Source organism: Pygocentrus nattereri, chromosome 8, assembly GCF_015220715.1.
Source record: "Pygocentrus nattereri isolate fPygNat1 chromosome 8, fPygNat1.pri, whole genome shotgun sequence".
Taxonomy (NCBI): domain Eukaryota; kingdom Metazoa; phylum Chordata; class Actinopteri; order Characiformes; family Serrasalmidae; genus Pygocentrus; species Pygocentrus nattereri.
Window position 1 is genome coordinate 6152501 of NC_051218.1, and position 27406 is coordinate 6179906.

Consider the following 27406-nt stretch of genomic DNA (forward strand, 5'->3'; position numbering starts at 1 on the left):
TTAATTCATAGGATTTAATATGATGTCGGCCCACCCTTTGCAGCTATAACAGCTTTAACTCTTCTGGGAAGGCTTTCCACAAGGGTTAGGAGTGTGTTTATGGGAATTTTCATTCTTCCAGAAGCACATTTGCGAGGTCAGACACTGATGTTGGACGAGAAGGCCTGGCTCGCAGTCTCCGCTCTAATTCATCCCAAAGGTGTTCTATCGGGTTGAGGTCAGGACTCTGTGCAGGCCAGTCAAGTTCTTCCACACCAAACTCGCTCATCCATGTCTTTATGGACCTGCTTTGTGCACTGGTGCGCAGTCATGTTGGAACAGGAAGGGGCCGTCCCCAAACTGTTCCCACAAAGTTGGGAGCATGAAATAGTCCAAAATCTCTTGGTGCTGAAGCTTTAAGAGTTCCTTTCACTGGAACTAAGGGGCCGAGTCCAACTCCTGAAAAACAACCCCACACATAATCCCCCCTCCACCAAACTTTACACTTGGCACAATGCAGTCATACAAGTACCGTCTCCTGGCAACCGCCAAACCCAGACTCCTCCATCGGATTTCCACACGGAGAAGCATGATTGGTCACTCCAGAGAACACGTCTCCACTGCTCTAGAGTCCAGTGGCGGCACTTTACACCACCGTATTCCACGCTTTGCATTGCACTTGGTGATGTATGGCTTGGATGCAGCTCCTTGGTCATGGAAACACATTCCATGAAGCTCTCTAAGCTGTTCTTGAGCTGATCTGTAGGCCACATGAAGTTTGGAGGTCTGGAGCGATTGACTCTGCAGAAAGTTGGCGACCACTGCACAATATGCCCCTCAGCATCCGCTGACCCTGCTCTGTCATTTTACGTGGTCTACCACTTTGTGGCTGAGTTGCTGTCATTCTCAATCACTTCCACTTTGTTATAATCCCACTGACAGTTGACTGTGGAATATTTAGTAGTGAGGAAATTTCATGACTGGACTTGTTGCACAGGTGGTGTCCGATCACGGTACCACGCTGGAATTCACTGAGCTCCTGAGAGCGACCCATTCTCTCACTAATGTCTGTAGAAGCAGTCTGCAGGCCTAGAGGCTCAGCTTTATACACCTGTGACCATGGAAGTGATTGGAACTCCTGAATTCAATGATTTGGATGGACGAGTGAACTTTTAGAAATATAGTGTATATCAAGAGAAAAAAGAAAAATACTCCAAAGCGTCTATAATGCAGTGTATTTGTATGTACTTCAAGGGAAGCAGCACCAAATATACTGCATGTTTATTTATGCAGGAAGTCTTTCTTTTACTTCATACACTCCCAAAATGAAAGTGAAACGGACTGAAAACTCTGGCACGTGCGAGATCCTTCTGGTGTGGGTTCAATCCTGTTTTCTCACCTTCAATAAAACTAGGTGGATAATCTTCGGCCTGCTAAATGAGTGAGTTTGAGTCATGAATAAGTTTGTTTACTATACCCTGAACCTTTTTATGCTGCTTATGAATTAGATCAACACGATCATGCAGTATTTATTTACTACAAGAAGGATGTGTTTTCACTATTGTTTGTATTTTATATCCACTTTCGTACAGATACCTGAGTAAAAATCTCAAAAATCAGAATGAAGCAGTTATGAATCTGAGAAAACTGGAAGAGATCTATTAATTCTATTTATTGTATCATGTTTCCCCTTTAGCTTCATTTTTTAAGTTTTTTACTAATATTAGCCCATTTCACCATGAGCTGCACCACAGTTCCCAGCATTGTAATATAAGATGCCAGGTGTCCAGTTCAAGTAAATGGGCAGTTTTAAAAACCTAATCTACTCTGCGGACATTTAAAGAGTTTTACCAGCTAATGTTGTCTATAATTTTATATGAAACAACTTGGTTTTGTTTAAAATAATTTGTGTATCATTCAGTTGTTCTTTTTTGACTTTGTAGTTTTGGCATATTTTGCATAAACAATGGCCAGCTGGGGTCGAAAAAACCCCGTAAAAATGAAGTAAAACCACAACTGGCCCACAACTTTGTTGAGATTTTTTAATACGACCCTTTTAGTGGTTGAGATTTTACATCCCTGGTCTAGTGTGTTATATCACACACACGTGACTCACCAAGACTAATTCACTGTATGCATAACATACAAAATAAAGTGATTCTGATTCTGAACAGGAAAATATATTTCATACAGCCTGATTTTAGGTCTGGGATTTCTTTTTTCCCCAACAAATATAGTTTTAACTGAACGAGACTAAAGTAGCTAATTAGCATCATGCAAACTGCCTGTCTAAACATCTCTCTAAAGGAATATCAGCTCCTGTGGTTTCTTTCTGTTCATTTTACCACGTCAGTGAGTCACACCCGGAACTCAGACGTGTAGCTATTAAGCACAGATGTTATGAACAGTACTGTCAGTGGGAGACCTTGATAAATATTCTGTACTAACAAACAGAGATGAGAATATCTGTAGACGTGCGGAGCTTCAGGGTCAGAGCTGATTTATGAAATAATCAGATTCAGTAAACGCTGCTGTCATGCCTGTAATAGTAAACAGTTAATGAGGAGAATTAACCACTCCCTCAATAAAGCAGCGGAGCAAACCAGAGTAATGAGGGGAAAAAGAACTCCTGATGAATCACACACACACACACACACACACTCACACACTCACACGCACTCACACACTCACACGGCGCTATTTGTAAATTATTCAGTTAATTTACTCTGATGCTTTGTTCAGCAATGACACTTCTATTCCAGTCTCATGTGTATGTATGAGCATTTATGTTTATGCGTGTTTGCTTGTGTTTACACTCCTGCACTTATACATATTTAGATTTGAGGGTATGACTCTTCTCCCCTGTGATAACCACACACACACACACAATCACACCCATACACACACTAGTACATACCCAGCTGTCACTGTGTCTTAAGATTTCTTGACAGTGTTTATAAGATGTCTTGAGATATTTGCTTAAGTCAAGACACCTCAAGAACGTCTTGAGACATATGAGTGAAGACACCGTCTTTGTCTTGAGACATGAAAGTTAACATCTTAAGATTAAGATTAAGAGACCCTTATTAGTCCCACAACGGGGAAATTTCACCTCCACATTTAACCCATCCGTGAAGTGAAACACCACATACACTCTAGTGAGCACACACACACTAGGGGGCAGTGAGCACACTTGCCTGGAGCGGTGGGCAGCCCAATCCACAGTTCCTGGGAAGCAGTTGGGGGTTAGGTGTCTTGCTCAAGGACACCTCAGTCATGTGCTGTCGGCTCTGGGGATCGAACTGGCGACCTTCTGGTCACGAGGCTGGTTCCCTAACCTCCAGCCCAGGACCGCCCAAGGCACAGAAGTAACTATTTTGTGTGTCTTGATGAGACATGACTTGAGACATCCCAAGACATGGTAATGTACTGCTGTGTGTGACGTTTCCATGGTCTCCTGTACTACTGTGAAAAAGTCAGAGACCCTCTACTTTTGTTTAATTACCAGTTATTCCACATTCCGGAGTTTTTTTCCCTGTTATGGGCCCATTCAGCTACTTTACTTTCAATATTTGTATACTTTTATATACCTATATACACATAAATACACACATGGATAATTCCATACATTCACACAATCCTAAGTCTAATGTCTGCATTTCTTATGGTAAACATAGTTTGCTAATAATCATCATTATAAAGGACGAGGAAAAGAAAGAAGGGGGAAAAAAGAAGGGAGTGGTTTGACCAACTAAAAACATGAACATTTCTGACGTTCCCTTCCAATTAGCTCCTTAAAAATCTGTTAACATTACAAAAGGGGAAGCGTGTTCTTTAATTAGGAGGAGAGGAAATAAAAAAATAGGTCATTAAACACCTACATACGTTCTGGTCGCCGGGGTCTTATATATCACTGCTGTCGGAACAAAACCTTGTATGTCGTTTGTCAGTTTCTGACATGATTTGAAAATGCCTGTGGCTTTTCCATAATATCACTTTGATGAACAGTGTCACACCAGACAAACAGTTGAGGGCAGCCAGCAAGCCCTTCGACAATTTCATGTCATTTCGACCCAAGTCTAACAAATGATTTCCCAGATGAAGAAAACCAAAGTCACAGGCTATATTCATCTGAAATACAGTACAGAGAATCTGGTGGATCAGGAGATTTTTCTGAGCAGATAACTTCCAAAACTGGACACAGATGAAGAGCTACAGAGAAAATGGTTTTCCTAACAACCATCTCCAAGAGCTGCTAGACACCAAAACTGCCCCGTCAGATAAACAGCACTTAAAGCTTTCTTCTTTGAGTGAGGGGAGAAAACCAAGACCCACCTTTACTTTCATCAATTGAGTGAGGGATGAGCAATACTGTATGTCTAGAACACTCAGTAACTGATGGATCCTATAAAATGACAGATTCAGAGTGTAAGAGCGGTGACGTGATTCCACTCAGAGCTCAGAGTGACTTCAGAAAGGTGGGAAGGTGTTTTGAGTTGGTGGTGCTGAAATTGCAAGTAGTATATGTGTGATGTAAACAGTGATGTCATGCAAAAGGATTTTCCTATTTACATTTTTTTTGATAGTTTACAACAAATGGAGCATCATGACGTGCCATAACGCGGCGAGAGACCACAAAGCCACACAACTGATACAGTGGTGCGTGAAGGTGTGTGAACCCTTTATTATTTTCTGTATTTGTGCATAGATTTGACCTAAAACTACATTGGCATCTCACAAGTCCTAAATGAGGATAAAGAGAATGGAGTTACACAAATGAGAGACACAAATATTAGACTTGGTCATTTACTTATTGAGGAAAGAAGACTGGGCTAGAAGCAGGTGCATTAGTTTACCCTCGGCAGAGTTCTGCCTTGTGATTGGGCTGTCATTTCAAGCTGTATCCTGTTTAGCGTATGTATTTGGGCCTTTTCATAGCCTCAGGTCTTAAAACAGAACATTAAAATAAAGAGGCTGAGTGTGGAGTCGATACAGCTTAGAAAACATACTAATTTCAATGGAATATAGTACAATTATGATCCCTGACGTAACCTTGATGGGATCACCCTAGTGATGGGAGGAGATCACCCTAGTGATGGGAGGGAGATCACCCTAGTGATGGGAGGGAGATCACCCTAGTGATGGGAGGGAAATCACCCTAGTGATGGGAGGAGATCACCCTAGTGATGGGAGGGAGATCACCCTAGTATTTATTTATTTATTTATTTATAGGCTCTTTTGTTTGCTATTTTGTGCCTTGGGCCTCCGCGAAGCTGTTTCCTTTTCCATTCTTCCATTTTCTTTACTTCAGTCACAAATGAATTTAGATTTTGATTATTTAATGGAATAAACTGCTGCGTCTGCGATAGACATGTTACTTTAGACCCGTCCTGCTGGTGCAACCAGCCCTGGACCTTAAAACGACTGCTTTCCCCTTGAGGCTACATTTATACAGTCTGTACCATGAACAACATGAATATTTCTGACCGTGTGAGGACATTAGGTCCCCAAAAAGAGGTAAAAACATGCATGCTTGCAACACAGGCAGGTGTGAACTGCAGCACGACTGCAATAAACCGGCTTTCTTTGCTTTTCTGTGTACTTAAGTTGAAACGGCTGCGATGAAGACTTCATCACATATCTAAGAGGCATATGTGACACCATTGCGTGTGAGATAGAGGCAATTATATGTTGATCTATGATGCTGTGCCACCACAGTATGGCATTGATGTATTGTACGCCACGCTAACACACACACACACACACACGTACATGCACGCTGTAATTTGCCCGTCGTGGCTGTTATCTCTCCTGCTCTGGTGTTTCTACTGATGCGTGACCTTGTTTTTCATCCTCCTGCCCCGCAAACATAAATCACGAATCACGTGTTCACAAACACCACGGAGAGCTTTACTTTCCTCTCAGCCTCGTTCCGCTGATCGTGGGAGGTTCCAGCATAAATCCATGGACAAAGATGCTAAAAGGGTGCTTTAAACCGAAGCCGCAGAGGAACCTTTTCGTTTAATAGACGGTTCAAAGCACCCTGCCCTCTGGATTACACTGCTGGTGCGCTATTGTTCAAAAGTTTGGAATCACAGATGAATATTTATTCTTGTTTTATTCAATATTAAACACAGTACAGACTGAAATGCTGTAAACTCGACAGCAGCAGGCATGTTAAGATGCTTTAGTAAGTATGTCAGCTTGTTTTGAACTTCAGAAAGTTATGAAATGATAAATAATTCAAGTTTTATTCACCGCTTTCCAAATACTAGCATTATGAGTTTGTGTGACGTTAGAACTTCATTCTGGAAAACTTTATTCTTGATGTTCTACAGCTTTTTTGCAGTCTTTCTACAATCTTCTGCGTCTCTGTTCACCACTCTGCACACAACTAACATTTCTTCATGTTTATGTACAGCTTCCTACTGATTAGTAAGACGTAGTGGTATCACAACAGAGAAACTTTGTATATGAAGACTCAACAAGGTTCTTTTCTACAGGGAGATTCACTTGAAAGAGGCCCCGAATATTCTGCTGTAGCTCCCGTTAGGATGAAGCAATCTAAACCAAAAAAATACACTACATACCTTGATGTGTGTGTAATCGATTGCATTACATGTGATGTGGAAGTGATCTCCGCTTTCTGCCAGACACATGAAGGGGTACGGGGGTCTGCACCCGGAAACTGTAAACGGAGGGTAAACATTGCGATGGCTGTCCTGCGTCTTCCAGGGCATCCAGGTTTGTTTGAAGCTCCATATACTGAGGAGCTCATTGCATGCTGTTTGGTTCAGATTGCTTCATCCTAGCAAAGGTTATTATACAACATTCGGGGGCCTATTTCGATTGAACCTCGAAAAAAACTATAATTATGCAGCTTTTACTATGAAAGGCAGCCTTGTTGCAAAAGTTGCTAGCAAGTACATATTTCCACCACAGAGGAAACACACCAAACTGCCAAACGTTCCTGTGATGCTGTTTGAAGTTGGTGAAAAATTTTCTCATCAAATGATTTAAAAACAAAATTTTGAAGGATTTTGAGGTGAACACAAGATGCAAAGATATACAAGCGAAACACAACTTTCAAACTGCTAATTTGTATGTACAAATAAAATAAATAATGCATAATATATAAAAATAAGTGCACATATTATGACACAGAATATGTGATTTAAAAAACATCTAATCTTTCCCTCAAAAAAAAAAAAAATCAACATCATTCCCATTGTGGTCATTCTTACAGCAAGACATGGCCCACTAAGACTAAAGCTAATGCTGTCGCTTTAACAGGACAACTTATAGGAAACACCATTCGCCAAACTAAATGGGCTGTAAGAAGCTTTACAGACTGGCTGGAACAAAACAACATTAATACTGATTTGGCAAAACTGACAAAACTGAGCTGAACCTGATATTTTGTCAGTTTTGTGGCTCAGTCTGATTTGGTCAGACTCCACGTTTGGCGAATGGTGTTGGGTTCATTTCTGGCTGATTCCAGGTTGTGTAGCTGTTCTTCTGTCACAGCTGCTGACTAAAAAGCTGCTCAGTGGTGACGACAGTTTGGGAATTTAGTGTAAGGAGCTGGAGAACAAACTGCCGGCTGTGCAGTGAGTGGGTGGAGCTTGTTACTCTGACGTAGCACCAAGCTGCTCGTTAAGGAGCTATAATTTGGAGGAAGGAACTGAACATTAAAACATATTAAACGCAGCGTTTATTCATTTCTTACTGTATTTATTTAACTGTTGTATTAAAGCAGTAGAACACTGGAGGAGTGTGTTATCACCAATAACATCATGGCTGTGATGATGTACGGCCACCAAATCACAACCGTGATGCTATTTTGCGAAAACACACTCCCTCTCATCTTCACTAAGAAGCCAGGGCCTGGACTTCTGAACTAAAACTTAATCTAATTTCTGAGAATAAAATATTCCTCAGAAGTCTTGAACATGGCTGGTTTGCTGGCGTGTTTCCGTGAAAAGCTCTTTAACAGCACTCTGATATTCACAGCTTAAATGTCAACAGGAGCAATTAAAGTGAATCCGAGAATAGCCCAAACTGCTCTTCCCCACCGACTCTTTCCTCCAGAAGCCCCACACACGCAAGATGATGACAGCATCTCTCAGAAAGTCACTTCTCTGAGTCTCTGAATTATCCACTCTTTAAAGGGTCATATCGGAAAAACGTTCCTCGCTTTTTTCTCTAAATAACAGAGCCGATGTAGAATGTAAACAGTGTTCAAACAAAGCTTCAAAATGTACCATTCACTGCCTGAACCACTGACCGTATGCGGACACTGACAAAACAGCCTGTTTTGAATTTAGTGCATTTGTGGCGTCATGGAAACTGAATGAGCCATGATTAACGTTCTGTGGTCTGAGCTCATTCTCTTTTGAATCGTTCAGATCTCTTTAAACTCTCCTGTAGCCTCTTAAACTCCTTGAGGCCACCGGTGGATCCAAAACGCACTTCGTGATCTTCTTCACAACTTTCATATTTCATAAGCTCCATTCAGAAGCTGGGCGTCGTGTGAGGCTGTAGCTCTTCTCTCCAGTCTAATAGACGGTGACGTCATTTTAAACCCTTATAATAAAAGAAGCTGAACTTTGTTTTTCTACTGAAAGTCGACCCGTTTTTCCCCAAATCTGGGCTCTAAACTATAAACAGACGGCGTCTCTTCAGTGATCTGCTCTGGAAACATTGCTTTTAGAAAATAATACAAAGAGCATCGGAGATTTTTGGCTTTCAGCAGTAAATTGTAAGCGTACAGTAATGTGTGTAGATCATAAAACACGTGTTCTGGTAATTTGAGGGAAAGTTTTATAAAAAAAATTAATAATTTATTTCATGCAGTTACTGAATAATTTGACTTACCATTTGGTCACGTAAAGAAGAGTAAAGGAGACTAAGAGGTTAAAGGCTCTTCAAATAACATGATTCTAATGTTACATATCAAAATCCTCCATTATCTTCATCACTACATTCAGTCCTTAAAGGGCACCCATAAAAACAGCCTGTTTTCAGTGTACAAACATAATATATAAGCAAACTTTGGGACAAAAATGCAAGAAAAATATAGAACAAATGTGACTTGTTTGACAGAGAGACAGAGAGAGAGAGAGAGAGAGAGAGAGAGAGGAAGCAAAATCGGGGAGAGAGGGAGAGAGAGAGAAAAACAGAAAGAGAGAGGGAGAGAGACAGAGAGACTGTGCTGCCACACTCATTCAGTGATTTTTATGCCTGAACAAAAATGAAATAAAAGGATGTTGTAAGGGCTCTAAAGTCAGAGTTTCTTAGAGAAACCTGTAAAAGACTCGCAAGAGTGATCATAAGGTGCAGAAGTGTAGGCGGTTTGATAAAGTGATGAAGTAATTAATTTCTCCCACACATAGACACACGTTGTCCTGCTCAGAGCACCACGCACTGAGTATTATTTATACCCACAATACTTTTTTAAATAAAGCCAGAGAAACATAATACTACCAATGATGAAAGAGCTAAATAATATTGCAGAACACGGAGTCGTAAGTTAACTGAAAAAGAACTGCACGTCTTTCTGTCTCAGAACAAATAGGGCCAATCACAGGCAGAAAGAGGTCTCAGAACAAATGAGAACCAATTACAGTCAGGGAGAGGTCTCAGAACAAACGAGAACCAATTACAGTCAGGGAGAGGTCTCAGAACAAACAAGGACCAATCACAGCCAGGAGGAGGTCTCAGAACAAACGAGAACCAATTACAGTCAGGGAGAGGTCTCAGAACAAACGAGAACCAATTACAGTCAGGGAGAGGTCTCAGAACAAACAAGGACCAATCACAGCCAGGAGGAGGTCTCAGAACAAACGAGAACCAATTACAGTCAGGGAGAGGTCTGAGAACAAACAAGGACCAATCATAGTCAGGGAGAGGTCTCAGAACAAACGAGAACCAATTACAGTCAGGGAGAGGTCTCAGAACAAATAAGGACCAATCACAGTCAGGGAGAGGTCTCAGAACAAACAAGGACCAATCATATTCAGGGAGAGGTCTCAGAACAAACGAGAACCAATTACAGTCAGGGAGAGGTCTCAGAACAAATAAGGACCAATCACAGTCAGGGAGAGGTCTCAGAACAAATAAGGACCAATCACAGTCAGGGAGAGGTCTCAGAACAAACAAGGACCAATCACAGTCAGGGAGAGGTCTCAGAACAAACAAAGACCAATCACAGTCAGGGAGAGGTCTCAGAACAAATAAGGACCAATCACAGTCAGGGGGAGGTCTCAAAACAAACAAGGACCAATCACAGTCAGGGAGAAGTCTCAGAACAAACAAGGACCAATCACAGTCAGTGAGAGGTCTCAGAACAAATAAGGACCAATCACAGTCAGGGAGAGGTCTCAGAACAAACAAAGACCAATCACAGTCAGGGAGAGGTCTCAGAACAAACAAAGACCAATCACAGTCAGGGAGAGTTCTCAGAACAAACAAGGACCAATCACAGTCAGGGAGAGGTCTCAGAACAAATAAGGACCAATCACAGTCAGGGAGAGGTCTCAGAACAAACAAGGACCAATCACAGTCAGGGAGAGGTCTCAGAACAAACAAAGACCAATCACAGTCAGGGAGAGGTCTCAGAACAAACAAGGACCAATCACAGTCAGGGAGAAGTCTCAGAACAAACAATGACCAATCACAGTCAGGGAGAGGTCTCAGAACAAACAAGGACCAATCACAGTCAGGGAGAAGTCTCAGAACAAACAATGACCAATCACAGTCAGGGAGAGGTCTCAGAACAAACAAAGACCAATCACAGTCAGGGAGAGGTCTCAGAACAAACAAGGACCAATCACAGTCAGGGAGAAGTCTCAGAACAAACAAAGACCAATCACAGTCAGGGAGAGGTCTCAGAACAAATAAGGACCAATCACAGTCAGGGAGAGGTCTCAGAACAAACAAGGACCAATCACAGTCAGGGAGAGGTCTCAAAACAAACAAGGACCAATCACAGTCAGGGAGAGGTCTCAGAACAAACAAGGACCAATCACAGTCAGAAAATCCAGAAATAAGGTGCATAATCTTAAATTAGGATTATAATCTCAACAGGAGAAATATGATTGTTTGAGTATATATATTTAATGATTTTACTTGACAAGATACCATTTTTTGCATTGCACGCTTCACTGAAATCTCTGCCTATGAGTCAAAGCATCACGGGGGGAGCAGGAATAAAGGGGATACCATATGGCAACATTACTTAATAATGAGGTTATGGCAAAATCGTTCAGACGGTGTAAACAGCACTGCCTTTTGACAAACGCCATAAGACAACGTTGTGCTGGATTGTAGCTTTGAGTGTAAAATTAAAGAATTAAACTTAAGACATAAAACAGGTCTTGGCTGATTGACTATGTTTGGGGATGGGAGTGAAACCAGGTACGTTTGACTTTTGGCTCAATTATTTCTTTCATCTTTCACACAAACACAGCCAGAAATGTTCTCTTGCGCGCGCGCGCTCTCTCGCTCTCTCGCTCTCTCTCTCGTGCACTCGCTCCCTCACTCCCTCACTCCCTCGAGGGTCAGCGCTGTAGGTTAATGGCAACTAAGGATAAATATAATCGCTCATTAGAGTCGTTCTCTGCTCTCTTATTAGATGACCTCAAACCAGAACTGCATTAAAAATGACCACAGCCGTGCCCAGGATTAGCTCAGAGTTTACAAACAGAGTAAACAGACGAGCTGACGCATTATTTTGACCATCTATAGTGTTGTTGTTCTAAGCCTCCAGGCCCAAACGCTCATTATAGGTTCTACATAATGCATACTTTACGCCAAAAGTACCCAGACAGCCATTATAATGAGTCAATTCAGTTACTTTAAAGGTCACACACTGCTGATACAGATGTTCTCAAAGCTTGTATAATGTCCCTAAAAACACTGTGGATGGAACAGAATTGGCGCTCTGGAGCAGCCACATGAGTGGCACTGGGCTGTGGAGCAGTGGAACCATGTTCTCTGGAGTAATGGAGCTACTTCCAGTACCTTTGGGATGAGTTGGAGTGATCCAGAACTGAACATACAGCATCAGTACCTGACCTCACTAATGCTCAAGCAAATCCTCACTGCAATGTTCCAATATCTAGTGTACAGCCTTCCCAGAAGAATAGAGGCTATAAGTGGGACAAGCTTCCTATTAATACCCTTTCAGAAGAAATGCTGGATCTACAAACTGCTACATGGTTGGTTGTCACAAATAATCAACATGTAATCAAAACATAAATTTAACAGTGAGTGTGTTTATATGCACTCAAATCCAGTCATAATCAGATTTCTGTAGTTATCTTTTAATAAGGTAAACAGCACACCCTGATTTCTCAGAGTTTCTTTGGAGTGGGGTCTATAAGTCTGATAAAGAGGCTGGATTTTAGCTCAGTAATCAGATTTCTCCCCATTATCTGATTACTGTCTGACTCATGTAGACCTGGAGTTTCCCCATTATCTGATTACTGTCTGACTCATGTAGACCTGGAGTTTCCTCATTATCTGATTATTGTCTGACTCATGTAGACCTGGAGTTTCCTCATTATCTGATTATTGTCTGACTCATGTAGACCTGGAGTTTCCCCATTATCTGATTAATGTCTCACTCATGTGGACCTGGAGTTTCCCCATTATCTGATTATTGTCTGACTCATGTAGACCTGGAGTTTCCTCATTATCTGATTATTGTCTGACTCATGTAGACCTGGAGTTTCCCCATTATCTGATTACTGTCTCACTCATGTGGACCTGGAGTTTCCCCATTATCTGATTACTGTCTGACTCATGTAGACCTGGAGTTTCCCCATTATCTGATTACTGTCTGACTCATGTAGACCTGGAGTTTCCCCATTATCCGATTACTGTCTGACTCATGTAGACCTGGAGTTTCCCCATTATCCGATTACTGTCTGACTCATGTAGACCTGGAGTTTCCTCATTATCTGATTATTGTCTGACTCATGTAGACCTGGAGTTTCCTCATTATCTGATTACTGTCTGACTCATGTCGACCTGGAGTTTCCCCATTATCTGATTACTGTCTGACTCATGTAGACCTGGAGTTTCCCCATTATCTGATTACTGTCTGACTCATGTAGACCTGGAGTCTCCCCATTATCTGATTACTGTCTGACTCATGTAGACCTGGAGTTTCCCCATTATCTGATTACTGTCTGACTCATGTAGACCTGGAGTCTCCCCATTATCTGATTACTGTCTGACTCATGTAGACCTGGAGTTTCCCCATTATCTGATTACTGTCTGACTCATGTAGACCTGGAGTTTCCCCATTATCTGATTACTGTCTGACTCATGTAGACCTGGAGTTTCCCCATTATCTGATTACTGTCTGACTCATGTCGACCTGGAGTTTCCCCATTATCTGATTACTGTCTGACTCATGTAAACCTGGAGTTTCCCCATTATCTGATTACTGTCTGACTCATGTAGACCTGGAGTTTCCCCATTATCTGATTACTGTCTGACTCATGTGGACCTGGAGTTTCCCCATTATCTGATTACTGTCTGACTCATGTAGACCTGGAGTTTCCCCATTATCTGATTACTCAGGTGTGTGTATGCGCATTGATCAGATTACTGAAAAAATCTGATTTTCTGCAGTTATCACATTGAAATAACTGCAAAAAGTTCCATTAATTTTACACAGCTAACCCTGAGCTATCCTTACATTTAGGTTTGGCTGATATCAATTATGTGTTTTGGGAGAAACGTGAGCCAGAGTGAGACATCTGACAACTAGCTACATGTTTCTCCTACTATGTTGGCTATTATACGATGTTTTTGAAAACACAGCTTCCCTCCACGCTTTTGGCCTATAGCGGATATCAGAGTGGGAATAACACTCTTTCTCTCCAACCTTCCTAAGGCAGGTTTCGCTCCATCCCTGCACTCCTCCGTTCAATACAGGCCACTGATGAATACAGGATGGGAACGGATGTCCGTTTGGCTAAAAGACTGACCTTCACAAATGATTCAGTGAGGATTTTAGCCGGTCTTTTGAAGCTCCTGTTTGGCCTGAAAGAGCAGCTCAGGGTCAGAGGAACGGGCTGTCACTCACTCAACCACTGTACAGCCTCTCACGCAACACCAGCTCTCATAAAACATGGAGGAGTTCACACACCAGCGGAATGGTAAACAAGGGAAGGTAGATGTAGATCCGGGCGATACGCCACGAGGATCTCCAGACCTGGGCTGAACTGGTTTTGTATATATTCATGATCTTTTGTATGTAACGTCGCTACAAAGTCCAGTAACACTTATGTGACTAAATCATGAAAATAAATGTGCAATAATGAAGAACATCACAGCTGAGATCTCGTCAGAGGCACGAGCCACAGGTGAAGTCTTTAGATGTTAGTCGATGTTATATGACATTTGAAATGCATGTCCACTTTACATACATACAGCACAGACAAGTCTAATACTCTAAGACTCCAGTCTGATAGACGGTGATGTCATTTTAAACCCTTATAATAAAAGAAGCTGAACTTTGTTTTTCTACTGAAAGTCGACCCGTTTTTCCCCAAATCTGGACTATAAACTATAAACAGACGGCGTCTCTTCAGTGATCTGCTCTGGAAACATCACTTTTAGAAAATAACACAAAGACGTCTGAGATTTTTGGCTTTCAGCAGTAAATTGTAAGCGTATAGTGATATGTTTGGATCAAAAAATCATTTGAGGGGAAATTTTACAAAAATAAATAAAATAAACAATTACATTTATTTCATGCAGTTACTGAATAATTTGCCTTAAGATTTGGCCACGAAAATTCAAATGGCCAAACCAAAATATACCCTGGAGAAGAAGAGGTTAAAGAAGCCAGAGAAAAGCTCTCCCTCTCTAACCTCCTGCATCTACTTGTTTCATTCTAGCTAATTTACTGAGTAATGTCTTGTTGTTAAGACCATTAAAAGCTTAAAGTTGTGCCCTGTCTTTTGCTCGTCAGTGTACCTTAGCCTTTCGTGATCTTCATAAACATTTATAAAGACATTCCCACAGGCATGAGCAGTCATAAGGCTGCTCATATAAATTTGAGGACTGAAGTTCTTCTTGACTCTTGATTCTGGAAACCAAGTTCTATGGACTGACGCTGATCAGAGACAATAAGCCTCTCCAGCGTTTCCCTCATAATGTAATACATGCGGTAATTAAAGTGCTCTATTGAGATTAATCACGTACCATAAGCATCCCTTTCATCAATCGGCAAACATCAAATTAAAGCCTCGGACATATGTTACACAAAACGGCTGTCACCATTATTATTATTATTTTTTCTGAGAATTACATTTCTGGAAATTGGATCAGTCATAATTCCATTTACCGTGGGGAAAATAGGATTAACTGATCTATAATCTGCCTTTCAGCCACAGCCATACAAGACCTCATTCAAACGTCTCGCCCTGACCACGACCGCCACGTCCTCATCACTCCAGACCCCACTGCGAGATGCGTTGATCTAATCTCTAATAGAGATCTAATCAGCGTGGCTCGCAAATAAAGTTAAAGCTTGATAATTCGCTTTCCTTAAGTTTACAGGCTTAATTACATCAAAGCTGGTGCTTCGCAGATGCTCAGTGAGGAGGATCTGTACACTGCTGTTCAACACGTGTATGAAACGGCTCTAATCTGCACATCCTGGGCAATTTCAACGACTTTAGATGATCAGTGCTCTCTCGGAAATAAAGGTACTAAACTGTCACTGGGGCAGTGCCCCTCTTATAACTGGGGTGGTTCCCTCAAGGCTTCATCTCAGTACCTTTAGTTAGGGAACATAACTGAACCATAATGTTTTCTAAGCTGTACTGACTCCACACACCCCGCCTCGCCTCCAGGCTTTTATTCTACTGTTCTGTACATTCGGTTATGAAAAGGTACAAATACAAACTTTTCACCCAGAAAAGCTGATTTAAGCTTCACAATCAGACCTTAAACCACTGTTGGAGCTTTGAGGGAACATCTACACTGTTTGTACCTTGATGAACTAAAAAAAGAACCCTAAGTTCTAACAGTGTAGGACCCTAGAAAGCAGGTAAAAGTGAAGAAATGGTGACCAGAAGAACGAACAGAGCTGTAGAAGACTCTCAAATGACAGAGAACGCTGTAGAACATCAATAATAAAATGAATGTCCAGTATCGGTCATATTTCAGATGGAGATTAAATGTAAAGGCAGAAAACAGTGCATACGCATCATTTAGCAACTTGGTACTTTAAAATAAGACTCCTCTGATAAAACGTTCATGAATAGTTGATTATTATTACTTAGGCATTTATTCATTTTAGTAATTAGTCATAAAGACTTTAAAATGATGAAAAAGCAATGATGACACATAAAATAGGGCAACAATGACCTCTCGTGTGCCCAATAGTGAACTCTCGTGCATTTATACTGGGGGTCACAACCTAAACGTTAAAAAGAGCCATTTTGTTCTTTCAACAAAATCAAATTATAATTTTATATGAATTTTAGTGAAGTAACGATTCACCATCTTGGCTGTAAATCTGTCTCAGTATGTGCTGATGTGCTAGTATAGACTAAAATATAATATAAACAAAAACACAGACTCACTTTGCTCTGCTTTAATCTTCAGCTCAGCTATAGCTGCTTTTCTCGCATCTCCAGCAGGAAACTTTTCCACAAAAGTAGAACAGTTTCTAGTAAAATGTCTCTCAACATTTGGCTTTTTATGAGGCTGAAGTCGCTTCTCATTCACCAGCTTCTTGTTCAGATTTTCCCGTTCCACCTTAAATGGTGCCTGAGGTGCCAGAATGTAACTGCTGTACCTTTTACAGTGGAACGGGAGAATTCGAACAAGAAGTATCAGGAAACCAGCTGGCGTGATTATAAACACAAATAAGTCCCTCTGTCTCTAAATCATCGATGTTCGTCTTAAATCTCTCTCTTTGCCGTGTCGTAGCTACTAGATGGGCGAGACTGTTGTCTGTGTTGCTATGGTGACAAGCAGTCTGCGCTGATCTTCAGGGTTAAAGGGTGAATCAGCAGCTCTACATTAACTCCAGGGTTTAAGACCATTTACTGTTAAACTCTGTTGAAGGATCAGCAGAGCTTTATTTTACTGTAAAGGAGGATGATTTTCTTATTACCTACTAATCTAATTCAGCTGTGGAGCCACAACAGGGCAGGAAAAGAGCTGCAGAGTCCTGGTTTACACTGTTAAACCTCCAAAGATTTGAATGTTTACTGATTTTACTTTGTCTTCATCAGTCAGCATGAAACCCGTCAGCTTTTTCACATGTTCATCAGATATAACAGCTCACTTTTGCCCATTTTATTAATGCGTTATAACTGCTTATTAATGATTTTTAAAGTGCTTAACGGCGCATTTTATACCATTCATAAAGGCTGTATGAGGGTAGTGTCATTGTATAGTGGTAACTTCTTGAAATTACTGAAATACTGAACAAACCATCTAAAAACCCATTTTAATGATGTTTATAATATTTAACGTCACAAAGATAATTAATATGGTGAGTGGAACTTTTGAACAGGTGTGCATGTGTAGAAAAGAGGACACACAGTGACAGGGAAAAGTTTGGGGACCCCTGTCAATCTGCATGTTGTTGCTACTTATTAAAAAAATAATAATAATAAATATATATATATATATATATATATACATACATACATACATGTATACATCTGTATGTGTAATGCAGTGTGTTAATATGAGGTTACAGTGTGTAGGGCAACATGACATTGTGTAATAATTACAATAAAACCAAAATATTACTATTGTTTCAACTTAAATGAGAGATATATAATTTGAAGAATTATCCATATTAATCCTATACAGGGAGGCACAGAGCAGCGGATGTCAGATATCTGATTTCAGACACTTCGTTTTTTATTGGAATGCATTACATTTCTTTTTTTATTGAACAGTTTGGGGTTTAATTTACTCCGTTTTCTTTTGTGTCTGAAGCTGAAACAGTTTGATTCTTCTATTGATCTTTTTTTAATGGTCTCCAATATGAAAATTTTATATTGAGGGCCATGAAACAGAGCCTAATCAGAACGTGGCACTTCAGGTACTTAATTAAAGCACTTTGCGCCAATCTCATTAGGATAGCCGTTCATCTTGAACCACACGTTTCCTCACAAAGACAAAGACTTGATTAAGTTTAAGGGCAACAGGTGGAAAAATGAGCGGGCGTTTCATTCTGCAGACTGAAACGGCAGATCCGAGGTGATTAGAGGTGCCCGTCTTGTGATGCAAACGAGATTACTTCTGAAGATTACCTTTAATTTGGAAAGACTCAGTTTTATTGAGACGGAGAGAGAAAGGCAATGCTCCTGTCACTGCCGGTGTGTAAAATGGAAACTTTTCTCTCTGTATCTGATGAAAGTTTTGAAGCAGTCGAGCTGAACTGAAGATCTAAGGTATCATCTCATTTTCAGGAGGTAAGTAAAGCTCATAAAGTGTTTGTTTTTCTTTGGTTTTCTCGGCTCCAAAGAAAAAGAAGAAACAGTCGCAAGCTTGTTTTATATGTGAGAACTGATTGATTTCGCAAAACCTGTCAATCAAAACCAGCAAAAAATAAGCCTGTGAGAGAAGCTCTCCACAGTGACCCATAAAAAGTGTAAAACCATACAGGATTCTGAAGGTCCTTGCGCTTTCACTAACTGGCCGCTTTATTAGAAACACCTACCTTGTCCTACCACTAACTGGCCGCTTTATTAGAAACACCTACCTTGTCCTACCACTAACTGGCCGCTTTATTAGAAACACCTACCTTGTCCTACCACTAACTGGCCGCTTTATTAGAAACACCTACCTTGCGCTTCCACTCACTGGCCGCTTTATTAGAAACACCTACCTTGTCCTACCACTAACTGGCCGCTTTATTAGAAACACCTACCTTGCGCTTCCACTAACTGGCCGCTTTATTAGAAACACCTACCTTGCGCTTCCACTAACTGGCCGCTTTATTAGAAACACCTACCTTGCGCTTCCACTCACTGGCTGCTTTATTAGAAACACCTACCTTGTCCTACCACTAACTGGCCGCTTTACTAGAAGCACCTACCTTGCGCTTCCACTAACTGGCCGCTTTATTAGAAACACCTACCTTGTCCTACCACTAACTGGCCGCTTTATTAGAAACACCTACCTTATCCTACCACTAACTGGCCGCTTTACTAGAAGCACCTACCTTGCGCTTCCACTCACTGGCCGCTTTATTAGAAACACCTACCTTGTGCCTCCACTCACTGGCCGCTTTATTAGAAACACCTACCTTGTGCCTCCACTCACTGGCCGCTTTATTAGAAACACCTACCTTGTGCCTCCACTCACTGGCCGCTTTATTAGAAACACCTACCTTGTCCTTCCACTAACTGGCCACTTTATTAGAAACACCTACCTTGTGCCTCCACTCACTGGCCGCTTTATTAGAAACACCTACCTTGTCCTTCCACTCACTGGCCACTTTATTAGAAACACCTACCTTGTGCTTCCACTCACTGGCCATGTTAATAGAAACACCTACATTGTGCTTTTACTTTCTGGCTGCTTTACCTGACATACAGTTACAGACTGTAGTCCACCTTTTACTGCACAGTTCATCAGGCTTCCTCTATTCCATCCACCATTGGCCAGTTTCTAAACACAGGACTTCTGTGGTCAGAAACTGATTACTGACGAAGGTCTAAAGGACGGCTGACAAACTACATCAACAGGTCTCAAACTGTACACCAGCAAGAGAGGGGTTAGTGATACAGTGGCCTGGGAGTGAACAGGACACAGGAATTGGTGAAAAAGTCAGCAGTGTCAGTGCAAAGTCACTGATTTATCCCCTCATTCACTGCCTGAGTAGGCCATTACATCCTTCTCCTCTATGGACCCCAGAGCCAATTCCACATCTCGCAGAGACCCTAACTGGCATAAATTAGGGGAGGGTTTCTTTCTTTCCCCTTTCTTGCCTTTGGCTCTTTTTTTTCAGTCCCCTCAGCCTCACATTAAAAGACTACAACAAAGCCCACTTGAGTCGGCAGTGCACTGTAATGGTCTGGCAGACTCCTGATGTCTGCGGCGAATATTAGTACAGACTTTTTAATCAAGAACCACTCAGGCCACAGCCCAAAAAACTAAGAAGTATGGGCACCAACACATCTGGCCCTCCACCTGCTCGCAGTGCGTGGCCCTTAATGAAATGTCTGGTTTTCTGATCCATTAGCCCAAATCTCCCCACAGTTAGGGGTTCATATGTCCTACATATTGGCTGACACGCTTCTCCACAGCTGACGGGCCGTACTGTGGTTTATGCTGACGCTCGTTACGTGCTGCAGAAATGGCATGGTATCTGTAACAGTCTCAGTCGCTTGGGGAGCCCCAAAACAGCTGTCAGTACAATATAAAGGCTAAGGATCATGGACATGGATAAGGTTGCTGAAAGTACATGATAAAATAATAAGGTTGCAGGAGGGATTTACAGGTATCATCCTAAAATCCATAAGAACAGACGCTGCTAGACAGTGTGAGAGCTATTAATATGGCTCTGAGAAATGTAATAACAGTGCTGGCTTTCCTCCAAACACAACCACAGGGTAATTACTAACATCCACCTCCACCTGTGCGCTCCTAACAAGCTCGTGTTAGGCTCTACAGGACCTCAGACTGACTGTGGAAGATGAAAAACTCACAACAAAGGTCTGAGAGAAAAAGCATATAATGACAGGAATCCATACAATCAAAGTTTTCTGTTTTCAAACGCTTTGTCTGTTTCTGCCTAAAACAAAAAACAGGCATAATCCATTTTTACATGACAACTTTATACTGGTCAGGCATAACATAATGACCATCATTGTTTCTATGCTCACTGTCCATTTTATCAGCTCCACTTACTGTATAGCTGCACTTTGTAGTTCTACAGTTACAGACTGTAGTCCATCTGTTTCTCTGATACTCTGTTACCCCCTTTTACCCTGTTCTTCAGTGCTCAGGACCCCCATGGACCCTCACAGAGCAGGTATTATTTGGGCAGTGAATCATTCTCAGCACTGCAGTAACACTGACGTGGTAGTGGTGTGTTAGTGTGTGTTGTGCTGGTATGAGTGGATCAGACACAGCAGTGCTGCTGGAGTTTTTAAACACTGTGTCCACTCACTGTCCACTCTACTAGACTCCTACCCTGTTAGTCCACCTTGTAGATGTAAAGTCAGAGACAACAGCTCATCTGCTGCTGCACAGTTTGTGTCAGTCATCCTCTAGTCCTTCATCAGTGGTCACAGGACGCTGCCCACAGGACACTGCCCACAGGACACTGCCCACAGGACGCTGCCCACAGGACGCTGTTGGCCGGATATTTTTGGTTGGTGGACTTTTCTCAGTCCAGCAGCGACACTGAGATATTTAAAAACTCCAGCATCAATACTGTGTCTGATCCACTCCGACCAGCACAACACACATTAACACACCACCACTACTTCAGTGTTACTGCAGTGCTGAGAATGATTCACTGCCCAAATAATACCTGCTCTGTGAGGGTCCATGGGGGTCCTGACCACTGAAGAACAGGGTAAAAGGGGGTAACAGAGTATCAGAGAAACAGATGGACTACAGTCTGTAACTGTAGAACTACAAAGTGCAGCTATACAGTAAGTGGAGCTGATAAGATGGACAATGAGTGTTCTGCCTGATTGCTGCATATCTAAATGAGCTCTGTTCTGATTGGTTGACTTGTCTTGTGCCTCATTCAAAGAGCTGCAACACTCTTTATAACTTCAGCATGAATGGGCAGAGCTAAACTTCTGTTGTTTGAATAGGCGTTCCTCAAATTTTTATTCAAATTACCCAGAAATACCCAAAGATTTACCACTGTAAGTAAATCATGTTTCTTTCTACTGATATCACAGAAAAAATATAATCAAAATATGCTGTTTTTGCAGTTCAGCTGCCACACAGGGACTGCATGGACTGAGGAGCCAGTATTATGTTTTGAAACTCTAACAAACTTCTTTTCAAAGGAGGAAGACATAATTTTTCATATTATGGGCCCTTTAAGTAAATTATTACCATTGAATCAATGATGAATGCGTGTATAACTAAATGAATGCAGTGGATCAATCAATCAGCCAATCAATGAAGTCAGTCCGTATTCAGATTTGCTTTGTACACTGACAGGTCTTGTCTGAGAACACCGAAAACTGACAGACAGAACATAGTAGACACTGCAAGACAATACACATAGCACAATACAGTAAAGCAGAGAGTGGGCAGCGCAGTGTTTGTTAATGGGGAGAGTTTTCCTCGTTTTTTCTTTTTCTTTTTCTTTTTCTCCCTGCTGAGAGAACAAGCAGCGCCTGTTTGATTTGTTTCGTTTGAAGCCTGGTAGGGATGAATGATTGCTGCGCTCCGTTGGTGCTGAGAGGGTGTTTTGAAGTTTGAACTCTTTTTTTTTTTTAGTCTACACTAAAGAGAATTTACTTTTGAGGCCTCGTCCAAATGAGGTTACAACTGAAGTCCAAAGGCCAGCTAGCAAATTCAGTCTGAACTGACCAGCTGCACTTCACTTGGAGGAAAATCCAACCTCAAGTCAGAAAAAGTTGCGATGGTAATGGCTGTTAAATTTAAATTAAATCACTAAAGCACATTATTTGATGCTTTACCTCAAGAACTGTCTTTTCCAAGTAAACACGTATTGCGATTGTGACTCTTGCAGCATATTTCTCAAAAGTTGGGATGTTAAATGTTGCAATTCCTTTTCATATCACTGGAAAGATGCTCAGGGACTGAAAACACCAAGCAAACATTCACATTCACACAGCAGGTAAAAGTGGCCCAAGTCTTTTTTTTTTTGTTTGGTTGTTCAGATTATCTTTTAAATGTGGTCTGTATGCGACAGTCTGAACAGATCAGCTCCTAAACTGACCCGCATGTGCAAAAGAACAGAGCATCACGCTGCATCACGCGCCTCATCCAGAGGTAAACAATCACGACCGCCAACGAACGCCGGAGGATCAGTTTCATCTTCACCAGCATCACATGAGCCATCGTGAAGCTTCACTGACTGACAGCTGGGCTCATCACCCAGAATGTGATTGAGCCGTAAAAAGCCCACGGTCACTTCTTTGTTTCGTGTCCTCAGATTCTTTAAACTTTGCTTTCAGACTTTTAACTGTTTTTTTGACGCTGTAGCCTCGTTTTCTTTCAACATCTCTCCAAAGAGGGTTTTGGACACGTTTGGGCTTCATTCACCAACCATTTCTTCTTAAAACGCAGTTTTTACAAAGATTCTGACATTCATCAATGTTTTCTTATTGGGGATTTGGTCTTAGGTAAGAACAGGATCTACACACTCAAAAGCACAAAGGTGAGAGCAGTTCTGTACTTTAAGAACATGTCAAGAATCTGACAGACTTTTTCTTAGGACCTTTTCAATAACACATTTAAAAACAACCTCAGGAAGATTTGTGGATGAGGCACATTGTTTTTGATCATTTCAATAATTCTACACATTTGTTGGCAAACTGGCAACCCTCTGGGCCATTCCTCAATGCTGCTTTTGTACCAAATCATGATTACAATCACCTGTTGGCATCACCTGTTTCAAATAATCATGATTTAAATATTTTCTCTCATTACTAGCCTTAAACTGCCTTTTGTGGAATGTCTTGCAGGCCTGAAAGGTGCAAATGTGCAGACGTAAGTGTGCAGCATGATTGGTTGACTCCTCTGTCACATCCTAATTATGTTGGTAGTTAGTCTAATGTGTAAGGCCTTCAGTCCAGCTCCTGAAGTCCTAGCCAATGGGAGAGCTCGCTTGGCTGCATTTACCAAGATACCAGAGAGAAAACAATCCTGATTGGACAACTTTCCTGTGGCCGTTCCAAAAATTTAAGCCTTTTGTTTTTTAATCACAACTAAACTATAAACTAAGAGCATTACTTCAGTACTTGCCGAGTTTAAGATTAGGATTAGATTAAGATTAAGTGATCCTTATTCGTCTCTCAAATGGGGAAATTTCACCTCCGCAAACTAATCCATCCATGCAGTGAAACACCACATGCACACTAGTGAAGACACACACTAGGGGGCAGTGAGCACACTTGCTACCCACAGCGCCCAGGGAGCAGTTGGGGGTTAGGTGGCTTGCTCAAGGGCACCTCAGTCACAGACTGTCAGATCACTGGATCGAACCGGCGAGCTTCCAGTCACAAGGCTGGGTCTCTTAACTTCCAGCCCCCGACTGCCCAAAAAGCTTGATGATTCGATTTAGTAAAGATGACCTTAACCTTCATTTTTAAATCCCACAAGTCACTAGGTCTTCTCTGAAGGCCTAGAAGGCCTTGAGGGTTCCCCACTGTTGGAACAATCAGCCAAGTCAAACTCATCGTTATCGTTTCTCGTGCGCTATTGAGTTACTAACAGACATATTTTCTCCATTCCACTGAAATCAGAAACTCATGAAACATAAAATTTAAAATATGAGTGAGCTAATCAAGGTAAAGGCTGGGAGAGGCTAGCAGAGAGGGATCCGGGCTAAGACCTATGATTAGCAAACCACATGTGGCTAAATAAGCAGGCTAATAAATGATTAGGGCATTAGCGGCTGTGGAAGGTAATGAACTGCCAGGGGAAGGAACCCAGCAGCAGCAGAGCCGAAAAGAACTGTGGGAAGGGTAGATGGAGGGAGTGGAGGAAAGAGAGGAAGGTCAGGTTTAAGCTATATGTCTTAAACTGGGCTGGGGGGATTCTAAAATACTCCCAAATAGCACAGTGGGTTTCCACCAGCAAGATAAACAGCCAGAAATATGGATGTTTGTTATTAGGCACTACGAACTATAAAAATAATAACACGATTTAATCAGGACCCCCAAAATGAACCAGATTGTTGCTCAAACTCAACTTGCACCCCATATGAACATGGCAAAAATGTGGAATATTTGGGTGTCTCTGAGAACCGATTTGGGAACCACTCTAAACAATGTATAAATACATGAATTCTGCTGGAATTGTCATTGTACACCCCCCGGCTACTTTATTAGAAACACCTCTTTTGCAGCGCCGTCTTTCTGGTGTGCAGTTACTGACTGTAGCTTTGTTGATGCACAGTTTGCAATAACCAATCTCTCTCTCTTCATCCATGGTCAGTTTCTGGCCACAGTGCTATTCTTAGCTGGATATTGTTGGTCCACTCTCAACCTAGCAGTGTCACTGACGTGTGTGAAAACCCCAGTAGCATCGCTGTGTCTGATACACTCGTACCGTCACTGCACATACGACCATGTCAGTATCACTGTATCTGAATAACAACAGTCCTGTGGTCAGTAACTGACAAATGATGAATGGGATACAGGGGGCTGTTAAACTGTGCAGCTACAGTGGACTACAGTCTGTCACTGTACACCTATATAGTGGAAGCACAAGGTGGGTGTTTCTAATAAAGTGGCCAGTTATTGGAAGCACAAGGTGGGTTTTTCTAATAAGGTGGCCAGTTAGTGGAAGCACAAGGTGGATGTGTCTTATAAAGTGGCCAGTGATTGGAAGCACAAGGTGGGTGTGTCTGATAAAGTGGCCAGTGATTGGAAGCACAAGGTGGGTGTGTCTGATAAAGTGGCCAGTGATTGGAAGCACAGGGTGGGTGTGTCTGATAAAGTGGCCAGTGATTGGAAGCACAAGGTGGGTGTGTCTGATAAAGTGGCCAGTGATTGGAAGCACAAGGTGGGTGTGTCTGATAAAGTGGCCAGTGATTGGAAGCACAGGGTGGGTGTGTCTGATAAAGTGGCCAGTGATTGGAAGCACAGGGTGGGTGTGTCTGATAAAGTGGCCAGTGATTGGAAGCACAAGGTGGGTGTGTCTGATAAAGCGGCCAGTGATTGGAAGCATAAGGTGGGTGGTCTGATAAAGCGGCCAGTGATTGGAAGCACAAGGTGGGTGGTCTGATAAAGCGACCAGTGATTGGAAGCACAAGGTGGGTGGTCTGATAAAGCGGCCAGTGATTGGAAGCACAAGGTGGGTGTGTCTGATAAAGTGGCAGTATAATGATTAGTATATTATACTATATAGTGTATTATAATGGCAGTACATTGATTAGTGATGACACAAAAGTGCTTGAAAACAGCTCTGGACACCAGAGAGCAGCTTCTCAGCCATAATTCATGCAGTTAACATGAGGAACTTGGTGTCTGACCTTGTAGATGCCCTGGTCACAGCCGTTGTATGTGCTCTCCATGGTGTAGCTCCGGAGAACCCCCATCTCCCTCCACACCACCACCCGTGCCGTGGACGCCCGAGACTTCTCCACCAGGAAGTTACAGCTGTTAAAGGAGAATGCTGGAGCGATTCGGTCCAGAGTTTTAGCAATGGTCTAAAAAAAAGACAAACAAAAGTGTGAAATGCACATTTAAAGAGGGAATTTTTTTCAGAACTGACAGATTAATAACAAATAAATGAATAAATAAACAACACTGTAAGGCTGCATCTTTTTGTGTTGATCAAATAGATATTTTAATGATTTAATTTTGAAGAAAAACATTCATTATAATTTTTTTTAAAAAGAGCAACCTTGAACAAAAACTAATTCAGGAAATGCAAAATCAACAGTCAATACAGAATGAAACCTGAATGAATGTCGCGTGTCATGTTCTTCATGATGTACGTGTGCATTTCAGTTTGATTTTTTACATACATTTTTATTTTTTGCTTTTATTTACTATTTCATTGTAAAGCTCTTTTAAATGTAGCATATACTAAAGGTCCTCTACAAGATATTATTATTATTATTATTATTATTATTATTATTATTAATGCAATTACATTTAAATTTTACAAAATAGTAACTGTACACACTTAAAACAGGGTTCTTCAAGGGTTCTTTATTAAAGGCAGTGGTTCTATGACAGACCATGAGTTCTATATAGAATAATCCATGCTTAAATGTTTTTCCATGGAGAAATAATTCTTCAGATTGATGGAGAATGCGTTATAAAAGGTTTTATGTAGATGCTTTTTGAAAATGGTTCTGTTTAGCACCAAAAAGAGTTCTATCTTTACAAGCTTGACATCATAACAATAGAAGAGCCCTTTATAACTGCTTTATAGAACCATTTAAAATGCATTCTCCATCCCTCTGAAACGTACTATTTTATTGTAAAGCATGTTGTATGGCTGTATGAAAACTGTTGCTTTTACTAAAGAACGCTGGTAAGAACCATCTTCATTAAGTGTTGGCCGGTAAGGGTTTCGCCCAAATCCTTGTTTTCGAGTGCCACTGAGTTACAGGGCAGTGGTTGAGATCTTCCCTCTGAAATGGGAGCCTCAAATAAAAAGAGCATCACTTCATTAACAGCTACCAGCGCTGCTCTGTAGGCGACCCTGCCCGTCTGCAGTGACTGCAGTTCAGCTCCTCACTGCTGGGCTT

At 41.5% G+C, this 27406-nt stretch overlaps 1 protein-coding gene across 1 annotated transcript in view; it reads right to left on the minus strand.

Moving 5' to 3' along the window:
• Positions 1–27406, minus strand: part of LOC108438530 (cytosolic carboxypeptidase 4) — a 319250-nt gene that overhangs the window by 47995 nt on the left and 243849 nt on the right. The window contains exon 22 of the mRNA XM_037540410.1: positions 26177–26353. Coding sequence (XP_037396307.1) covers positions 26177–26353 — 177 coding nt within the window. The remainder of the gene's footprint in view (positions 1–26176; positions 26354–27406) is intronic.